Source organism: Nicrophorus vespilloides, unplaced genomic scaffold (genome assembly GCF_001412225.1).
Source record: "Nicrophorus vespilloides isolate i.1.1-1 unplaced genomic scaffold, Nicve_v1.0, whole genome shotgun sequence".
NCBI lineage: Eukaryota > Metazoa > Arthropoda > Insecta > Coleoptera > Silphidae > Nicrophorus > Nicrophorus vespilloides.
The window spans coordinates 1-20306 of record NW_017097268.1 but is presented as its reverse complement, the minus strand read 5'-3'; the positions used below and the strand labels follow the sequence as shown (position 1 = coordinate 20306).

Sequence of the window (20306 nt, the reverse complement as noted above, 5' to 3'; positions counted from 1 at the left end):
TAATATTTATAATAATTATCAATTTTTGTCTATTGATTTAATTTAAAAAAATCAAGTATTTAAGCTAATAACATTATATATTTGTTCCTTATATAACAGTTGATTACATTCGTTCACATTTTGTTTCCTTTCGAATACTAGATATTGTCTATTTGTCAGACTTTGTCTATATTATTTATAGATAATTCATGTACGTTTGGCTGTCCGTACACACATTGTTCGATAAATACAAAAGAAAACCCGATCCGTTACAACTCTTCAACCTCATTAAAACCTATTGGCAAAAAGCGGGTTTGCGTGCGATTCTGTAATATCTGCTCAATACATAAAAAAATAAAACTATGACTGTAACCGCATTACGTACTTCTAGGATATATTCGATGGTTTCCTTTAAAAACTTAAGTACGTTTTTCTTTTAACGAAACATCATCGAAGCTCACAATCAAGCATACTTAATTACTTAAGTTGCGGACAAACTGGAGATTAAGTGTACATGGTAGTTTGCCCGACACCCTGATCAAAGGTGAAATACTGTGAACCTTTACAAATACTGTGTGAAACAAGATCATTGTATGAAATCTTACTGTACAACCTTGTGTGATTCTTACGTATATTATGTTATTTGTTCTACTAAAAGTATTATAAAAAATAATATACTATTCTTATCGTTTCATTTGGCAAAAAGGTAACCTGTCTTACTTATTTATAAAAAACAAAAAACTGAAAAATCACGTGTAGCTTTAACAAAGCACCATTTACAAACTTAGTCCACAGCCTTACTTGAAATTATACTAAATTCGCAACTAAGTACAATATACTAAATACTTTGTTTCAACGCTTAAATCTGCACAGTGCGAGCCAATCCAGCGGCACGGAGTAGCGGAATTGGGGCCTGTGTCAGTTGAACGTGTATAAGAGATTCTTGTCGTAGAAATGGTAGATTTCGTTGATGTGCCGCACGATGCGTCCTTCTATCAAATGTCTTGCGTAGTTAACGCCTTCGGTCCTGTCCCTAGCCAATCCCACTTCGATCAGCCAGTCCACGAATTTCCTGCCGGAGAAGACGTCTTCGTATACCTTCAAACGCCACCTATAAACATCAATTACAATTACATAATTGCAATTAATAATAATATTATATAGTTGAACCTCTTGCTGCGTTGAATGTCGCGCTTGCATTTGCTCAAGTGATGCTTCTTGAATTGCTCGCAGATATGTAAAGTCTCGTTTCCGAGCTCCGATTCCATCGGTAGAATCAACTTGTTCTCTTTGTGCAGAAGCTTTCTCCATCTCTTCAACAGAGGAAGCAAGGTGTCTTTAGTATCTGAGAAGAACACGGCGAGGATTATGACGCTTTGACCCATGTTGAAGGAGACGTCGAGGAAAGCCAATTCTATATAGATTGCGGTCATCTTTTCCATGATCACCGTCCAAATGGAAACGGTCAATCCCTGAAATTAATTAATCACTTAATCGGTTGTTAATTCAAACTCGATTGGAAACGTACAAAGAACATGGAGAACAATAGCAAGATTAATAAGATCGAATGCTGCAATATCTGCGGATCGTGACTGCTGCGTTCCTCTTCGATTAATTCCAAATCGTCATTGATTCGTTCGTCGAATTGTCTGATAATTCCTGTGCAGTAATCCGAACTTCCAGCGCATCCCAAACCGGAAGGGCAGTCTCCTTCGCCATGTTTTGCTCTTAAATATTTAATTCAATTAATTTAGTTGTTATTCATTTGGATAGATTTAGTACCCATCGCATGGAACTCCTCCGTTCTTCCTCGTGGAATTCCCGAAGAGGTCTTCAATATCAACAACGTTGGGTTGATTGTTTGGAGAGGTTTCTGCACTTTCGTTGATGGTAGGAAGAGTGCAACTGTTGCCACCGCAGCAAGTTGAAGTACCGCAAGCTGAAGGAGTCGGGCAATCTTGTACACCACTCGTTGATGGATTAGAGCTTTCGATTTCGCTATTCATGGATTCGTTGCCTAAGCTCCAATAGTTCTCGTGTCTCCTTTTATACATATGGTTTAATATGAGACAACCTAGAGTAACCACGGAGCAAAGTACTAGTAATGAGACTGCAACGATCGCTTGGAATACTCCGTAAATGAAGTACGGATTGTCGTCTTCGGGATTGATGGGTTTGTCGCGATCGAAGACCAAAAGCAGTATGGAAATCACTATTGGGAGACTGCAATTTCGAATGTCAAAATTACGTAATTACTTTCGGTTTAGTAGTATTACCCCCAGCTGCACAGCATGAAGAACGGTTGCAGTTTGAAAAGTATGTAACATAAGCTTCGACATTCCATGAAGAGTAATGTTATGGCAATAACTGCAGTCCACATGCGAGTGCTGTAAATTCCTCCAGTAAAGAAGCAGAACTGGATGTAACCCACCCATCCTTTATCGTCCGTGTAGTTATATAAAATAGCTCCGATGCAGCTGAAAATCTATTATAGGTTTCGAGACGTGCTCATCGTGAATGTATTTATATAATAGTTACGTGCGAGACTAGAAGACAAGCAGTGAACTTGTGCGGAACTTTATTGATCTTCTTGGTGAGCACGAAGATGAAGAGCACCCAAACGCTGGCTATCAAACCGATGATGCTCACCTCCAGAGTAAACAGATTTATTTGCTTGATGTAATGCGAAGGATCGATGTCCTTTATGGCTATCAATTTTGCCGAGACGAAGATTAATGGAGCGCTGAGGAACGTGCAAGCAACCATAGCAGTTGCTATCTGCAATTTCGGAAATGACTAAAAAGTTTTTTTTTTTATATAAACTAAAATCATTACCAAATCCATTTCCACAGCGTATTTGCAAGCGAATACGAAGACTGTAGGAGCGGATGGAAACGTTCCGTAGAGAAACCCGAAAGTGCTCATCTCAGAGTTAGCTTTGCTATCGCCTGCTACGTTTAAAAGCAGAGCAAATTGTCGTATCAATTCGGGAAGCGCCAATCTAAAATATGATAGATCTTTGTAAATATTGCTGATTATGATGTGTATTTGTATTTACAATTTGCCGAAAATTAGGAGACCCGGTAATAGGAATCCGACTCCTCTTAGGCTGTTGATCTTTCCCACCATGCGTAATCCTAGGATGAAGAGAGCGCAAGCTGAGAAGGCTTTGCCTAAAACGCTTAGGATTTCTCGGAGGTAAACCGGTACTTTTTGACCTAAAGCGAAGTTGCAGATTATACCGAGGAGAGTGACGAAAACGACTGGGTTGAATAAAACGTTCTTCAGTATCTTGAAGACAGTTTTCACGCGGCTCTGGCGTATTCCGTCTGTTAAAGCGCTCCTCTGGTAACTACCCATCTCTATCAGGATGAAAGCTATGGGATTTAGTATAGCCAAGTTTATTGGAGCCACCAGGTAGATGTAGCGGGCGAAATCCGGATGAGTGTTCGCGTATAAAGCAGTAACTAAAATGTTCAAATCATTAGCTTTAAGTTAAACATTTTCAAATGATTACCAATTGGATATCCAATCGCAAAGTCATTGCTTTGAGTGGCAAAAATTGCTAAGATCCCAGCACTGGATGTGTTGATTGGTCTCATCAGAAGCATATGCAAAGCAATGACCAAGATGAAAACAACGAGCTTTGCCAAGAAGATGGCTAGCACGAAGCGCCAATTCACTGAGTACACATCCATTTCAACCAAGTTAAGGAAAATCAGAGATGGCAACGAGAAATTGGCTATGAAAGTGTTGATTCCCTTTGCCTCTGTTTGTGAAAGCAAATTAAACCGGCCAGCCAAGTATCTGCAAAACCAGATGTTACAGCTCTTCAATTTGCATTCTCTTAAGACTTACCCTAAGACTATGTTGCCAAAGCAGGCAATCATAGCCGGATACAGATTGTTGAAATCAACATCTGTGTTGCCACCATCATCGTCAGTCACCTCAAGGAATCCCATTTTTGATAATTATTTAATTAACTTTCTCAATTTTCTCTTCAGATGTGATTTCTCATTGTGATGATACCACACGATGACCGCACGGTTATTCCTGCGGATCGAATCAATAAATGCTGGAGCACTTTAATAACACCCACACATCGTGCCTGATGATTTTTGCTTTATTTGCTGGTGGCCAGCTGAAATTCATAGAAAACAGCTGACTGCTGCTTGCATTGACGTACCAATGTCACATAATCGATTGGTTGCGCTCAATTGACTCCATTCCCTGCTTGAAGTACGGCACGTACCAGATTAGATAAGAATGTTTACATAATTCACGCGATACGGGTCTTCAATTAAAACAAATTGCTTTGAAATGTTGGACTTTGCTAGGACCTCTGATAAGATTGCTGAAACTTGGTCTACTGGATCATAGGTGGTACTGTTTCAGTTGCGTAAGACATCTTGAAATAATACATAACAATTGACTAACATTTTAATGCTACTTAAGTACTAAAACTTAATTTACTAATAAAATGATTACCGTTATTATATTTAAAGCATAACAAAAACTACAATTAACAAAGGCGACACAGCAAGTTCAAAGATATCTCAAACGATGTCGCAGAGTGTATAATTTGGTATCAATTTCATTACAAAATTACAAGAAATTAGTACATTTATTTAATTTAATTCGTTAGCTAATCTATTAATAAATTTATTTGTATCAAAGTTTTTTCTTAATTTTAACAAATATGTTTATTCTATTATCATTATCTAAAGTCTTAGTTTAAATAAAATATACTAAAAGTAATTAACTAAAGTATTAATAAACTTATCTTAAATTGTTTTTCCTGTACTTATGGTAGTTATTTAGTTCAATTACTTAAGTATAGTAGTACAAAAATCGTACATTTGTTCATTATTAAAAATTGTATGTTAATAATAAAGCTTCAATAATAAAATTTGAAATTCCATTAAAGAGATGATCAAAAATTCTTAAAATTTAAATAAACTATGCGAAGTAACAAATCTCTTTTATTGCTGGGTTCACATACATCATTGAGCGAAACTTGGATATTCTTAGGTGCTCAAGATCACGACGATATGCCAAATACAGCGTAAAAAGAAGTGGACGTTACGTAACGCTGCAGATGGCGCAACGGAGATTTTCAAAATAATTATTACATGTACGATAATTCCGCATATATAAACATACATACATACGTATTTATATTTACCATCGTCGTCGTCGTTGTTGTTGTTTCTTCTCCTTCGCAATAATTGGATTTATCAATTTGTTTAATCAGCTAGAAACCGAAGCTCGAGTTGTTCTCACGGTGTTCCGTTTTCTCGCTTTCGCTCTTTCATTCGCTTTTCCATTCCGTTACATACCATTTTATACCATTCTGACCGTGTTGCGTTTGTTTGTTGTTCTCGGAGCTCTTTGTTTTCTGGCTCCGGGCCTCTCGTAAAAAATCGCTTTTTATCGCTTTTTAATAAATTTTAATTTGGTACATTTTAAAAGAGGCGCCCATAAAAAGGTGTGCCCTGAACCCCGGAGGCGCGTTTTTCAAATGTTTTTCTACTTGGGGAGACGGGCGAAAAGTCTTCGAACGCCGCCGCCTTCGAAATGCTATAAACATTGGGTTTTGTTTTTATTATTTTTTGTTGGTTGAGAATTCGTGAAATGAAGAACGTTAAACGTGGTTTATTGGCTTTTAAGCGCATCCACTCGGATAAGTGGACACGTCTACGAGTTTTTCTTCTTTCATTTGTTTATTGGTACTTTATCTTTTTTTCTTATTTAATTAATTATCTTTTTTTTTGGAAATGGGTAGCTTTTCGGTGGATGTTGTAACACGATAGATTGAACCATTAAAAATCAGATTTATGTTACTTAACGTCTACTTGATTCTAATAAAGATTACTATAATCAAGTGCAAATCAAAGTCAAATAAAATTTTGTTTTATTTAAAATTTCTATTTACTTTTTCAGTTTTATAACAGAAAATAGTCTAATAAAAGTTTCACTTTCGATTACGAATGATTATTTAAAACAATTTTTGAAAAATGAAAATTTGATTTGAAATCAATTTATCATAAGCAGTTGGTGTCATTGACAATTATGTAATCTGTTGGCAAATTAAACGAACTACTGATATGTCTACCAACTTAAATAAATTGTAAACAATACAGTTACTATCACAATGCTGTCATTTACTATAGTAGATGTTTTGAAAACGTAATTGAACTACTGAAAATTCTACTAACTTAAATATAAATTTGAATTGCATGATAATTGAACCTAAATACAATTGTTATCATTGAATATAAAATATTATATAAAATAAATATTAATTTATAATAATACTTTGATTATAAAGTAATATATTGACAAATTAACTGAACTACTTATATGTATAGCAAGATCCAATTGGTATAATTGAATGGTTTTATTGATAATGTAATTGAAGATTACTAATATGTGTAACAAAATGCAGTTGGTGTCTTTGAATAAAAAATAAAATTTTAGTAATGTAATTGAACTACTGACTTTTCCACTGACTTAAATATCAATTTATAATATTATAATTTATAATATGATTATAAAGTAAAATATTGACAAATTAACTGAACTACTTATATGTATAGCAAGATCCAATTGGTATAATTGAATGGTTTTATTGATAATGTAATTGAACTACTGAAAATTCTACTAACTTAAATATAAATTTGAATTGATGATAATTGAACCTAAATACAATTGTTATCATTGAGTATAAAATAAAATATTAATTAAACTGGATTACTAATATGTGTAACAAAATGCAGTTGGTGTCTTTGAATAAAAAATAAAATTTTAGTAATGTAATTGAACTACTGACTTTTTCACTGACTTAAATATCAATTTATAATACTTTGATTATAAAGTAAAATATTGACAAATTAACTTGAACTACTTATATGTATAGAAAGATCCAATTGGTATAATTGAAGGGTTTTGTTGATAATAAAATTGAACTACTAACATTTCTACTAACTTAAATGATAATGTAATATGTTGTAAGTGAAACTGACGTTGGTGTCATTGATTAAATTGAATTGTTGATATGTGTACCAACATAAATAAATGTCTGTGGTAAGAGGAATTATTTATGTTGTTTGTTTATATATTAAAATAGTATATTAAAATAATATATTTGGCCGATCTTCTTGTCGCTTACTAAATGGTAATTATTATTTATGTGTTTTCATAATGTATTATTTATGCGTTGCTTCAATTATTGAATGGAATTATAGAAGAAGAAGCAATGGAAAAGGAAGAGGAAAGCGAGTGGTGCACGGTCGTTTTCCGTAAGGATTAGTTGCTGGTTGATAATAATAGAGTAATTTGATGGGGGATGGGTGTATGTGGTTGCGCGAGTACATAAATAAGAGAAGAAAGAGAAGAGTGGCTGAGGATGGAGCAGAGTCATGGCAATGGTCATGATGATGATGATGATCATCATCATCATCGTTCGCGGGATCCGAAGCCGTCGCCGTGGTTGATCCCACGCAGTGGTCGCGGTTAGATGGATGTGAAGGGGTGTAAGAAGAGGTCGGTGCCGGTGCCGGCCAGTCGGATTCGTGGTGAGTCCATTTGTTAGTGGTCTCACTCCGTGGGTGGTATTAGCGCTGCCTTTTGTTTTAAACTAGCTACCACCGCCATTATATCAACACGCATTCATCTCTATAAGCGAAACGGCAAAAGCGAACCAAAAAGGACCAACAAAACACACCGTGTGCACTGCACAACTCGCACACAGATACACACACACACACTCACGCATAGAGCATCTCTTGTGTTTCATACAAACCGCAGACTAATGGACCACATTAAAACTGCTTCAAATAGTCGCAGCTACTTTCAACTCAGTTGGCAAGGCTTCAACAACCAAATTACCAACTTTTGTTTTAACTGCAATTCTTACCAGAACCGCATACATTCATAACTTAAATAGATATATAATTTTGTCCGAAATTTACTCATAATAGTTAAACAATATGGATGGGTGACCAGTTTTGCAAAATATATTTAACTACTGCTAAGACAATAATAATAGTTTGGATTTTAAATTAAGTTTTAATGTGATTTGTAAAATATCCTCAACAGTTTTAGTAAATAGAAAAATCCTTATATGTAATTTAGTTATTATATATACATACTTATTTATTCATTTTCAGTCTACATACTACAATCTTCTTAAAACATCAAATTATTCTGTGTTTTATAGTTTATACACAAAAATCAGTTATAGTTAAGCAATTTTGATAGGTGATCCACCAAATTTTGCAAATTATTATTGATTGTATTGATTGATATTAGTGATTTGTAAAATATCCTCAACAGTTTTAGTAAATAGAAAAATCCTTATACGTAATTTGGTTATTATGTATACATACTTATTTATTCATTTTCAGTCTACATATTACAATCTTCTTAAAACATCAAATTATTCTGTGTTTTATAGTTTATACATAAAATTTCAGTTATAGTTAAGCAATTTTGATAGGTGATCCACAAAATTTTGCAAATTATTATTGATTGTATTGATTGATATTAGTGATTTGTAAAATATCTTCAACAGTTTTAGTAAATAGAAAAATCCTTATATGTAATTTAGTTATTATATATACATACTTATTTATTCATTTTCAGTCTACATATTACAATCTTTTTAAAACATCAAATTCTTCTGTGCTTTATAGTTTATACACAAAATTTCAGTTATAGTTAAGCAATTTTAATAGGTGATCCACAAAATTTTGCAAATTATTATTCACGTAGATAATTTATTACATTAACACATACGTTAATATAACTTTCAATACAAATTTAATAATGTTTGTATAACTTCTTGACAATACTTTATTTACTCTATATATTAAAACCTAAAGATCAGAATCGATAGATGAAAATTGTAGCTAAAACGTGTTAAATTATCATCAAGAATCTCTATCTAATCTTCACTACGTCTTTTTTTTTTGTCAACTACTAATGACCAGAGTTTCGTTAAGCGTACAAGATCTTACTAATAAGATTAAGATTTTGCCGAAAGTGATCCTGTTTCTTCCCTTTTACTCTGACCACTGATGGAGTTAAAACCTTGTCCACTCCTGATCTACTTTTACTTGTCCTTTTTCTCTCCTCTTTCTCTCCATATACATTGTTTTTTTCTTGTAGATAGACCAAAAAAAAAGGACAAATCTTGTCTTGTACGAGATTCTTATCATGAAACGAAAAATCGTTCGGTTCCGATATTTCGGTTCTACATTTCTTTTCCTTTCGATGACAGAGTGGATTCGCCTCGGGTCATTTATCTTCGGCAGAAATTTTTGGGATATTTATTTCAATTTGATAAATTATTCGACTGACCGCCTTTCTTTCTCTTACCATTAATTAGGGTGACTGGTTTATTCTTCGATTTGATTTTGAGGGAAGATTTCGTTCGAACCAAAAAAATAATGACTTATCGCTTGTAAATCCATGTTTCTGTTTGTTATAGACATGTTTTTAATATTGATATTCGAATGTAATTATTAATTTTTAATTAATTGCAGATGTTTGCAGTTTATACTTCATTTTGTACTTGCAATCTTTTTGCTGGTAATTCAATTTTTGATTTATATTTTTTACCGTTCATTTTTTATTCAAAAAATACAAAGAATTGAAATAAATTATGTAAGTTTTTTTTTATTAATATCTAATAAACATATTATGAAATTTCATACCTTGTTCGAACATTAAGTTCATTACATATAATAGAGATGTCGCTAGGTTATAAAATATTTAAAAAAAATTTATTAGAAAAGTTGAAATTATTGGATTAGAATATTTAAGTAACGTTTTTGTAATGGTGTCATGTGTCAAATAATGACGTTAATCATTGAAAAATATGTTTAGGAAATATTTCTGTTATTTCTTTTGAGACAGAAATTGAAATTTTGTTCTTGATTGAAAAAATGTAAATATTTGATAATTATTGTGAAAAATAAACCTAAAATTTGTAAGTTGTCATTTTGTAAATATTGAGCGAATATAATAGTAATATTATGTTCAAAAAACGTAAAATTTATGACAGGTGTCATTTTGTGATGTGTCAAATAGTGACGTTGATGTGTCAAATAATGACGTTAATCATTGAAAAATATGTTTAGGTAATATTTCTGTTATTTCGTTTGTGATAGATCTTGTAATTTTGTTCTTGATTAAAAAAATGTAAATATTTAATAATTATTGTAAAAAATAAACCTAAAATTTATTAGTTCTCATTTTGTAAATATTGAGCGAATATAATAGCAACATTATGTTTAGAAAAACGTAAAATTTATGACAGGTGTCATTTTATATGTGTTATCAGTGACGTTGATGTGTCAAATAATGACGTCAGTCATTTAAAAATATGTTTAGGAAATATTTCTGTCATTTCTTTTGAGATGAAAATTATAATTTTGTTCTTGATTGAAAAAATATAAAGATTTAATAATTATTGTAAAAATAAACCTAAAATTTGTAAGTTGTCATTTTGTAAATATTGAGCAAATATAATAGTAATGTTATGTTTAAAAAGCGTAAAATTTATGACAGGTGTCATTTTGTAATGTGTCAAATAGTGACGTTGATGTGTCAAATAATGACGAAAAATATGTTTAGGAAATATTTCCGTTATTTCTTTTGATATAAAAATTGTAATACTGTTCTTAATTGATGTAAAGATTTAATAATTATTGTAAAAAATAAACCTAAAATCTGTAAGTTGTCATTTTGTAAATATTGAGCAAATATAATAGTAATATTATGTTTAGAAAAACGTAAAATTTATGACAGGTGTCATTTTGTAATGTGTCAAATAGTGACGTTGATGTGTCAAATAATGACGTTTTTTAATGAACAAAATGTAACATTGATACAAATGTTATAATATTATTATTGATTAATAATTACAATTCAAATTCATTACAGATGTGGTTTAATGAGGTTGGATGTTATGAATCATGCGATCTTTTTGCGTTAGTAATTCGTATAATATTTGAGTTGTCGTTTTTTTTTTCTGGGGTGGTGGTGGTGATGGTCGGTGTGTAGAATTATGCCGTTAGTCATGGAGCAAAGGAGAAACGAAATATATATTTTGTCCCGTGTCGACACGATAATTATACGGTTCATTAAGTCCCGGGACGCGTACAGACACAACTGTCGTCGCGTCGGGACAACCAAAAAATCCCTCAGTCGGCCAGGGGGGTAAAACAACGAAACGAAACCGAAAAAAAAAAAGCTAAAACAGAAACGGAAAAAAGGGGGCATCATAAATTATAATTTATTTGTTTTTCGAGAGCGAGAGAAGAGAGGTAGTTTATAGGGATGACGAAGAGAGACGAAGAAGGAAGAGAAGAAAAAAAACTGCCCATTATGCTTTTTTCCCCCAAATTAACACAAACATTATATTACCTAGGTAGTTCTTCCTTGGTTTAAAGGTTAAATTATTTGTGGGCGTAGTCGGGCTGTCAATGCGCGCTGCGGAGCCCCGCATTTAATCTGCACCCCGTGGAGATCACCTCCCGCCTGACCAGGTAAAATTGGAGGCGGAGGAAGAAGGCCGAATGAAGGAGGAAGCGAGAAATTGGACAATTTTTTTTTGAGTTGGGAAGATGACACCGTTCGTCTGTCCGTGCGTTTCCTCTTTCTTTGCGGACGCATCTCGTGAAAATGGGTGGACGGAATCTTCTTGTCTGGGCCTGCGGGGGTGATGAATCCGGATTCCTTCGGCGCCGTGGAGTAAATGATACCAATTACAGGTGCCTTCAATTTACTCGCATTTATAGGAGATGCTTAAGGACCTTTTCGTCCTCTCTGTAACTCTCGCCCGGGGCGAACTCCTATTAAATCCTGAACAATCCTTTCGACTGCTCGTATCAATACTTTTAATAACGTTGTCTCCGTAATGAGCTTATCAATATTAAAATTTTATACTTGATAATGATTTGATCTTCGTAAAATTTCAATTTATAGTTTCGTATTTACATCATCGAAACTAAGTTCCAAAAAACTATTACTTTCAATTTGAATCTTTGATATAATTACATAGTAGAAAAGTAACATTTATTGTATACATAATAAATATATATAGAAAATATACTTTTGTAGTCTAAATTATTTGAATTCATTATATACATGAATACGGGATTTTGACAAAGTGGGGATTTCAAGGGTCGGGATTTTAATACAGCCGGGATTTCGAATGTCGGGATTTCGATACAGTCGGGTTTTCAATAGACGGTCTTGAGACGGGCTTGAGATATAGACTCATAATAGAGATGTCGCTAGGTATATAAAATATTTTAAAAAAATGTAATAGAAAAGTTGAAATTTGGATTAGAATATTTAAGTAACGTTTTTGTAATGCTGTCATGTGTCAAATAATATGTTTAAGAAATATTTCTGTTATTTCTTTTGTGATGGAAATTCTAATTTTGTTCTTGATTGAAAAAATATAAAGATTCATGTAAAAATATTGAAATGTTTCAATTGAAATGAATTATTTGAAGAATTATATAAATATTTTAATTTTTTCAGATTTAGTTTGTTGATTTTCATTGTAATTTGTCGTTTGAGGCTATTTAAGGAAGTGATGAAATTGTTGGGTTTCCGGTACGATAAAATGCAAATCGAATGGATGAGATTGCGAAAAAAGAAAAAGAAGGAGAGACACGTTGCGTTTGTTTTTGGGATGGGAAAGAGAGTCTTTGGTTGTGTTTTTCAGCTGGCGATGATGATGATGTGAAGAGCGAGACGAAATGCACGTGGAACGAGGAGGAGAGAGGAGTGATCCATTATCTCGCATAACCCGAAGTTATACACGGCTTAAGTGCAGATAGCTTAGGCGCGGACTGTGTAATTTGTACACCCCTATTGTTGGTTTTCGTAATTACTCTGTCAGCGAGGCCGGAAAATAATATTGATTAACTTGCGAACTGCAACAGCAGCAGCAACAGCAACAGCGAAGCAACGTCGGACACATAGGGCTTTTGTTGCGCTTTTGTTTCGGACTAGCAATTGACAGGTGCTTTGCAGTATATGCATGCATAGATATGATGTTTTGGTTATATGTTTGTTATATTATTTTTTTGTTTCTGGGTAATGAGGCCTAAGGCTGGTGTGGTTTTGTTGTGTGTGGCGAAAGGGAATAATAATCCTATAAATCTTCGATGGACTCCTTCCTTCGAGACACCAATTTATACCAGCTCACGTCCCTTAATATGTATATCTTAATCCTGTGGGTAGGCAGGCGAGCAGGCAGGTATAGTATATCAATATTTGAATCCATGGACCCCCCAGATGGAAGAAGAGAACGATGGAGTAAGAGAGAGAGAGAGGGAGATGGCGCGAGGGATCGATGGGAGTGAGACGGACGGTAGGAAGGTAGTGGTGAGGAAGGGAGATGGGAAGAGTGAGAGATCGTCGAAGAGTGGAACGCGCAACCCATTATTATGACGGTCCGGCCCCCTCCGTGAGCACCTTGTTAGCGAAATCATCGTCCGGCCGGCCGCGGGCCCACCTAACGTTCCCTCAACCGAATATTATTACTCTACAATCTTTTTCCTCTCTTGTTTTTTTCCCCTCAACAACTCATTCGCTTTATTATTATTAACTGTTCTCTTCTTCGTCTTCTCCCATTCTTTGTGTCTCCTCCACGCTTCAACAATCTTCGGAGAACATCACCAGGTGATGTGATAATCAACATTTTGACAGTCCACTCTACCACCTCCAAACACCTCCCACAATCACGAACATTTTCATATCTAAATTTTGTTAAATTAAAATACTTTAACTGTTCTTCAGCTTCTCTCATTCTTCAGCAAACATCACCAGGTGATGTGATAATCAACATTTTGACACTCCACTCTACCACCTCTAAAAACCTCCCACAATTACGAACATTTTCATATCTAAATTTTGTTAAATTTTGTTAAATTTTGTTAAATTTTGTTAAATTTTGTTAAATTTTGTTAAATTTTGTTAAATTTTGTTAAATTTTGTTTAAAATACTTCAATTGTTTTTCAGCTTATCTCATTCTTCAGCAAACATCACCAGTTGTTGCGATAATCAACATTTTGACACTCCACTTTACCACCTCCAAAAACCTCTCACAATCACGAACATTTTCATATCAAAATTTTGTTGAACTAAAATTCCTTAACTGTTCTTCATCTTCTCTCATTCTTCTGCAAACATCAACAACATATCCAAGCACCTCCCGCAATCACGAACATTTTCATATCAAAAACTTGTCAAACTGAGATACTTTAACTGCTCTTCATCTTCTCGCTTATTCTTTTACAAACGTGATTTTGACACTTTCCTTCCATCACCTTCAACTAAAGTTTTGTCAACTTTTGATCGATGATTAGTTTAAATGAAAACCTCTTAAAAAATTAATAACTATCACTAATTTGTTTCATATCAAAACGCTTTTAATTTTCGAAAACGTAAGAAAAAGCAAAATTAATGATTAAACTTTAAAAATTTCTTACAAAATTTTAAATTTTTTTTTGCTTGTCAACAATTTTCATATTTATTTATGTATAAAATGAGACATATTCATTGCTTAACTGCTAGTTGTTAGTAATTGATTATCATTACCATGGTAGTGGAACTGAACTGACAGCTGTCATATGTATCAACTGGAATGCGTTTTTTTTGTTACTAGTGGAAATAATTAGTTACAGACGTTAGAGGAATTAATTGGCACAATTGAGATTGACATATCATTACATAAAACTAAATTTGTTTTATACAAAATACAAATTTACTATAAAAAATAAATATTTTGAAGTAAGGATGCAATAAAGAAGTATTATTATAATATTTCATTAAGAAATTGACAGTTTTAGAGTATTTAGAGCATTTATATTTTCCTAACAGGATTAGTTTATTTGAAAATGTTGCATTTCATGAAAAGTTTGATGTTATATAAATAATTGTGATTAATGTAGTGTATATTTGTAACAGGATTGAAGTTTCTATGGAAAAGTTTCATGAAAATAATGTATGTGGAATAATTGATGTTATAATAAATAATTTGCGATTAATATTCATGAAATGTTTTATTTTGTTAAAGGTGAAATGAAATGAATTAAAGTCATTGTGTTAATAAGAAATGTTGTTAATAATGTATGTGTGCGAAAAAAAAAAAAGAATTATGAATGAATAAGAATGTGAAATGATTTGCATGCGGTAAGTAGATTCGTAAATAAATGGGATGAGATTGAAGGAGGTTGAGGTTTGAGGTTGAGGAGGTGGAGGAGATGGAGAAGAAGATGAAGAAGAAGAAGAAAGAAGAAGAAGAGGGTTTTGTATATCCGATGGGCATGGGAAAACGTCAAGAGAAGAAGGTCCTTGGACACATCTAGAGAGAGAGTAGTTATGATAATGGGTATAGAGGGCGGGCCACTGGTTAAAACAAATACCAGACGGCGCCACCATCCCCATGCCAAGATAAATGATCATCTCCTGCCTGCTACACATACATCCGAAACCATTGACCTAAACTGTTCGGTGTTCCGCTCGCAAACGGGGCCCTCACAACTACTACTACGACCAGTCACAATACCTCCGTCTCCGTCCAACCTCAACCATCCCCAGTATACGGCTATCCCTTTTCCACGCATCGCGCACACGTCCCATCTCGCCACACGGAAATTAATTACCAAAAACGTTACCTCTCTCTCTCCTTGTCTACACACTCTCTCTACGCCTCCCATCCCCTTTCTAAATACATAATCACCGTCCGAGATAATTATTAATTAATATTAATAAGAGAGATCTCTTATTATGCGAACACACTTTATTGCATTATTAACCATCTCCGCACTGTTTGCTATAAACTCAAATCAAATAACATCAAGCTGTTAACACTGATTCGCAGTTTATTTCTTTAACATTCTAATCAAGTGTGACATCTAACAAAAGATTTATAAGTGTATATAATTAATTAGATGACAAAGCTTTAGGAAATCATAAATAATAAATATTTAACTTAGCAAGTTTTAGTATTGTCAGAAAATATTATATATTAATCATTAATAAAAACTTTAAAGATTAGTTTTACACATTTAAAAGTACTTGGCAAATGTTGTATTCTGAGTTAAGAAACCTAATGTAAATATTGAAAAATGATACAGAAAATGGAATAAATTTAGATGAATACATTTTCTTTAATGTGGTCATATATCACCAATGAAGGTCCGAAAATGATTTCTTATCTTCTTTTGGTGTTGCATATTTGGTTTTTGGGGTTTGTTGAAGATGTTCTTCTTTTTGAAGAGGTTGGGGTTGGTTGTGGATGTGGATGGATGTTGGAAAGGGATGAAAAATGCGCAACTAATTACCGAAAACTTCTCGCATCTAAATTAATAAATTATGGAACGCAGTCCGGGCGCGCATCGAGCTGGCGCCAGGCTACAGATGTTTCGAATTCCACCTGAGCCGAAAAACCAGCCTCGAGCCGAACGAAAGAGGCCCGACGGACCGGACCGGACTGGACTGGACATCACATCTCTCTTTCTCTCTTTCTCTCTTTCTCTCTTTCTCTCTTTCTCTTTCTTTCCAACAACAGAAAGAGATGAGATCGTCCTCGTCTCATCCATATTTTTTTTACGTCGCTTTTGTTCCCTTTTTCCACCTGCCCTTGAAACAGTAACGAAATTATTCCTAAAAACACACAAGAAGACAAAGAGAGACACAATAGCAAAAAAAAAACATAAGTCTTCTAAGACCAGATTTGTTTGCTTTGCTAATTGTTGATTTATTCTTTCTGTCTTCTACATTTTAATTTTCATTACAAAATGCTGAAAAATTTTCCATTTTTGAAAATTTTATTCGGTAATATTTAAGTATCAGTATTTAAGCAATAATTGTTAAAAAAAGTTAGCTTAGTTTTGATTCAGTAAAATTAAGTTAGTTGAAGTTAATTGTAGCTGCTAAAGATGGTTTATGATTTTGTGTTGTTTGAAGATTGTTGACTTTGGTTTAAATTTGTAGATTTTTATTGAAGATTGTTGACGTTGGTTGATACAAAAGTTAAAGTTAGTTGATAGAATTTGGTGTGGAAGTTGGTAGAAGTTTGTAGAAGTTGGTAAAAGTTGTTAGAAGTTTGGGGAAGATGATAGAAATGGGTTGAATGTAAATTTTTATTGAATCATTAATTTAAATGAAATTAAACCCAAGAAACTGTTAAATAAATATAAATATGTATTACAGCAATATGGATAAGAGCACAGGAATGTATCTATACTTGCTGGATTCTCCAAACATTCAGCTTTCATATGCATATATTGAATTCATTCTATCTATTATAGTAAATCAATGAAATGTGTTCTAATTAAAGTTAGTTGATAGAATTTGGTGTGGAAGTTGGTAGAAGTTTGTAAAAGTTTGTAGAAGTTGTTAGACATTTGGGGAAGATGATAGAAATGAGTTGAATGTAAATTTTTATTGAATCATTAAATTAAATGAAATTAAACCCAAGAAACTGTTAAATAAATATGACAACAGATATTGCATATAAATAATGTATGTACAAAGTTACAAATTTCAATTAAAAAAGATTCCAAAGAAAAAAAAATACAGGAACTTAAGTATTTTTCATCCAAACTGTATAAACTTTGCTAATTGTTGATTTATTCTTTCTGCCTTCTACATTTTAATTTTCATTACAAAATGCTGAAAAATTTCAATTTTGAATATTTTATTCGGTAATATTTAAGTATCAGCAAAATGTAAGCAATAATTGTTAAATAAGTTAGTTTAGTTTTGATTCAGTAAAATTAATTTAAAATTAGACCAAGTTAGATTAAATTAAGTTAAGTTAGTTGAAGTTAATTGTAGCTGCTAAAGATGATTGATGATGTTTAGTGTTGTTTGAAGATTGTTGAGTTTGGTTAAAATTTGTAGATTTTTATTGAAGATTGTTGACGTTGTTTGATACAAAAGTTAAAGTTAGTTGGTAGAAGTTGATAGAATTTGGTGTGGAAGTTGGTAGAAGTTAGTAAAAGTTTGTAGAAGTTGTTAGAAATTTGGGGAAGATGATAGAAATGAGTTGAATTTAAATTTTTATTGAATCATTCATTTAAATGAAATTAAACCTAAGAAACTGTTAAATAAATATGACAACAGATAAAGCATATAAATAATGTATGTACAAAGTTACAAATTTCAATTAAAAAAAAATAACTTCATTAGTATGCATCGATTCCAAAGAAGAAAAAAAATACAGGAACTTAAGTATTTTTCATCCAAACTGTATAAACTTTGCTTATTGTTGATTTATTCTTTCTGCCTTCTACATTTTAATTTTCATTACAAAATGCTGAAAAATTTTATTCGGTAATATTTAAGTATCAGTAAAATTTAAGCAATAATTGTTAAATAAGTTAGCTTAGTTTTGATTCAGTAAAATTAATTTAAAATTATTTAGTTAAAATTAGACCAAGTTAGATTAAATTAAGTTAAGTTAGTTGAAGTTAATTGTAGCTGCTAAAGATGATTGATGATTTTTAGTGTTGTTTGAAGATTGTTGACTTTGGTTAAAATTTGTAGATTTTTATTGAAGATTGTTGACGTTGGTTGATACAAAAGTTAAAGTTAGTTGGTAGAAGTTGATAGAATTTGGTGTGGAAGTTGGTAAATGTTTGTAGAAGTTGTTAGAAGTTTGGGGAAGATGATAGAAATGAGTTGAATGTAAATTTTTATTGAAAAATTAATTTAAATGAAATTATACCCAAGAAACTGTTAAATAAATATAAATATGATACATTATTGCATATAAATAATGTATGTACAAAGTTACAAATTTCAATTAAAAAAAACATAACTTCATTAGTATGCATCGATTCCAAAGAAGAAAAAAAAATACAGGAACTTAAGTATTTTTCATCCAAACTGTATAAGATACGATCAGAGTTTCCCTTGGAAGCCCAATTCTTAACGTCCACTACTCTATAAGAATTCCTGTTTTTAACATAGCAGAAATATTTACCTTGAAGAATGATTAAACGAAATTTCCAATACACAACAACTTCCGTTACATCCTGCAATAATTACACTTTCGAAATATTATATTGAGTATAGAGGCGAGTTCGGTCAGTACGCAACGGATTTATTACTCGCCACTCGAAATTATGATTCTCGAATTTCCACGCGCACTGTAATTATTCAAATGCCAGTAATTGATTTCCAATGCTCGGTTAATCGCTTTAACGTTCCGATCGTAAATCTCGTTTCATTTTTCTGTTCAAATTCCAATCATATCATGAGATTTTTTTTTTTAATTTCCAATATTCAAATTTTTTAAAAGATAATTGTTTTGCGTAATGATAAATTTAATAGATCAATCATTGGCGAAAAATGAAATTTGAAGCAAAAAGCTTATTCGGTAATTAAGGTATACAAATTATTTTTTGTGAGCTGTAATTACTTGTAATTATTACATCGTAAAGTTGTGTAATTGATTTTGTCTGCGGTGAGAAGTGTACTAACTCAGCTGTCCTTAGTCCGTTTGATCTTCCGTCTTAATCCCATCTCCACGATGTTCTTGTTGTTGTTGTTTTCTGTTTTGCTGATGTTGTTGTTGTTGTTGGATGTAGTATTAGACCTACCGCATTGAGGAAAGGTCGAAGGTGATGAGAGGCTCATCGCATTGATGAGGTTAATGTGTAATATGTATGCAAAATAAAGTGAGGCAGGAGATGGGAGAGAGACGGACCGTGCGAGCCGCAGGACCTGCAGGATGAGGAGGAGGAGGAGGACGGGTTTACTGGTAAAAATTAATTGAGCGCAAACCGCCCGCTCAATTAAGGACCACCGACTTCTACTTATTAATTCATCAAACAAAAAATAATATGCGAACGCTAATCCGACAACGGAAAACCTGATGCTTACCACGATCACCGTGTCATCATCCCCCTTTCAGTTACAGAGCGTGACGTTATGGGGATTCCCCTGTTCGGTGTGAAATTTGACTAATTTCAGTTAAAATACTTCAATTTGCTATGCATTTTTTTAAGAAAATTAATATTTATACTTTGTGTAGATTAGATGAGATTAGTTGATTTACTAATGTAATTAAGTATGCTTTACATCATGGTTTCCCAAACTTTTCATCCGTAAATACGTAAATACTCGATAAGAGCACATAAATGTATCTATACTTGCTGGATTCCCCAAATATTCAGCTTTGAGAAAATCAATGAAATGTGAAAATACTGCTTTTTCGAACGTTCTTATTTCAATTTTTCAACTTTGAACGCGTATTACAACAATATGGATAAAACGACAGGAATGT

The 20306-nt window shown here is 32.8% G+C and overlaps 1 protein-coding gene across 1 annotated transcript; it reads right to left on the bottom strand.

Annotated features, from left to right (window-relative positions):
- Window positions 1-58: 58 nt before the first annotated feature.
- LOC108559609 (integral membrane protein GPR155) lies at window positions 59-4313 on the bottom strand. Its single transcript, XM_017916938.1, has 10 exons — window positions 3838-4313; window positions 3497-3786; window positions 3038-3446; window positions 2815-2980; window positions 2518-2757; window positions 2256-2464; window positions 1762-2202; window positions 1508-1706; window positions 1150-1451; window positions 59-1090 (listed from the first exon to the last, which is right to left on the bottom strand). The coding sequence occupies exons 1-10, from the start codon at window positions 3939-3941 to the stop codon at window positions 898-900; spliced, it is 2553 nt and encodes an 850-aa protein (XP_017772427.1). The 5' UTR covers window positions 3942-4313; the 3' UTR covers window positions 59-897.
- Window positions 4314-20306: the final 15993 nt, after the last annotated feature.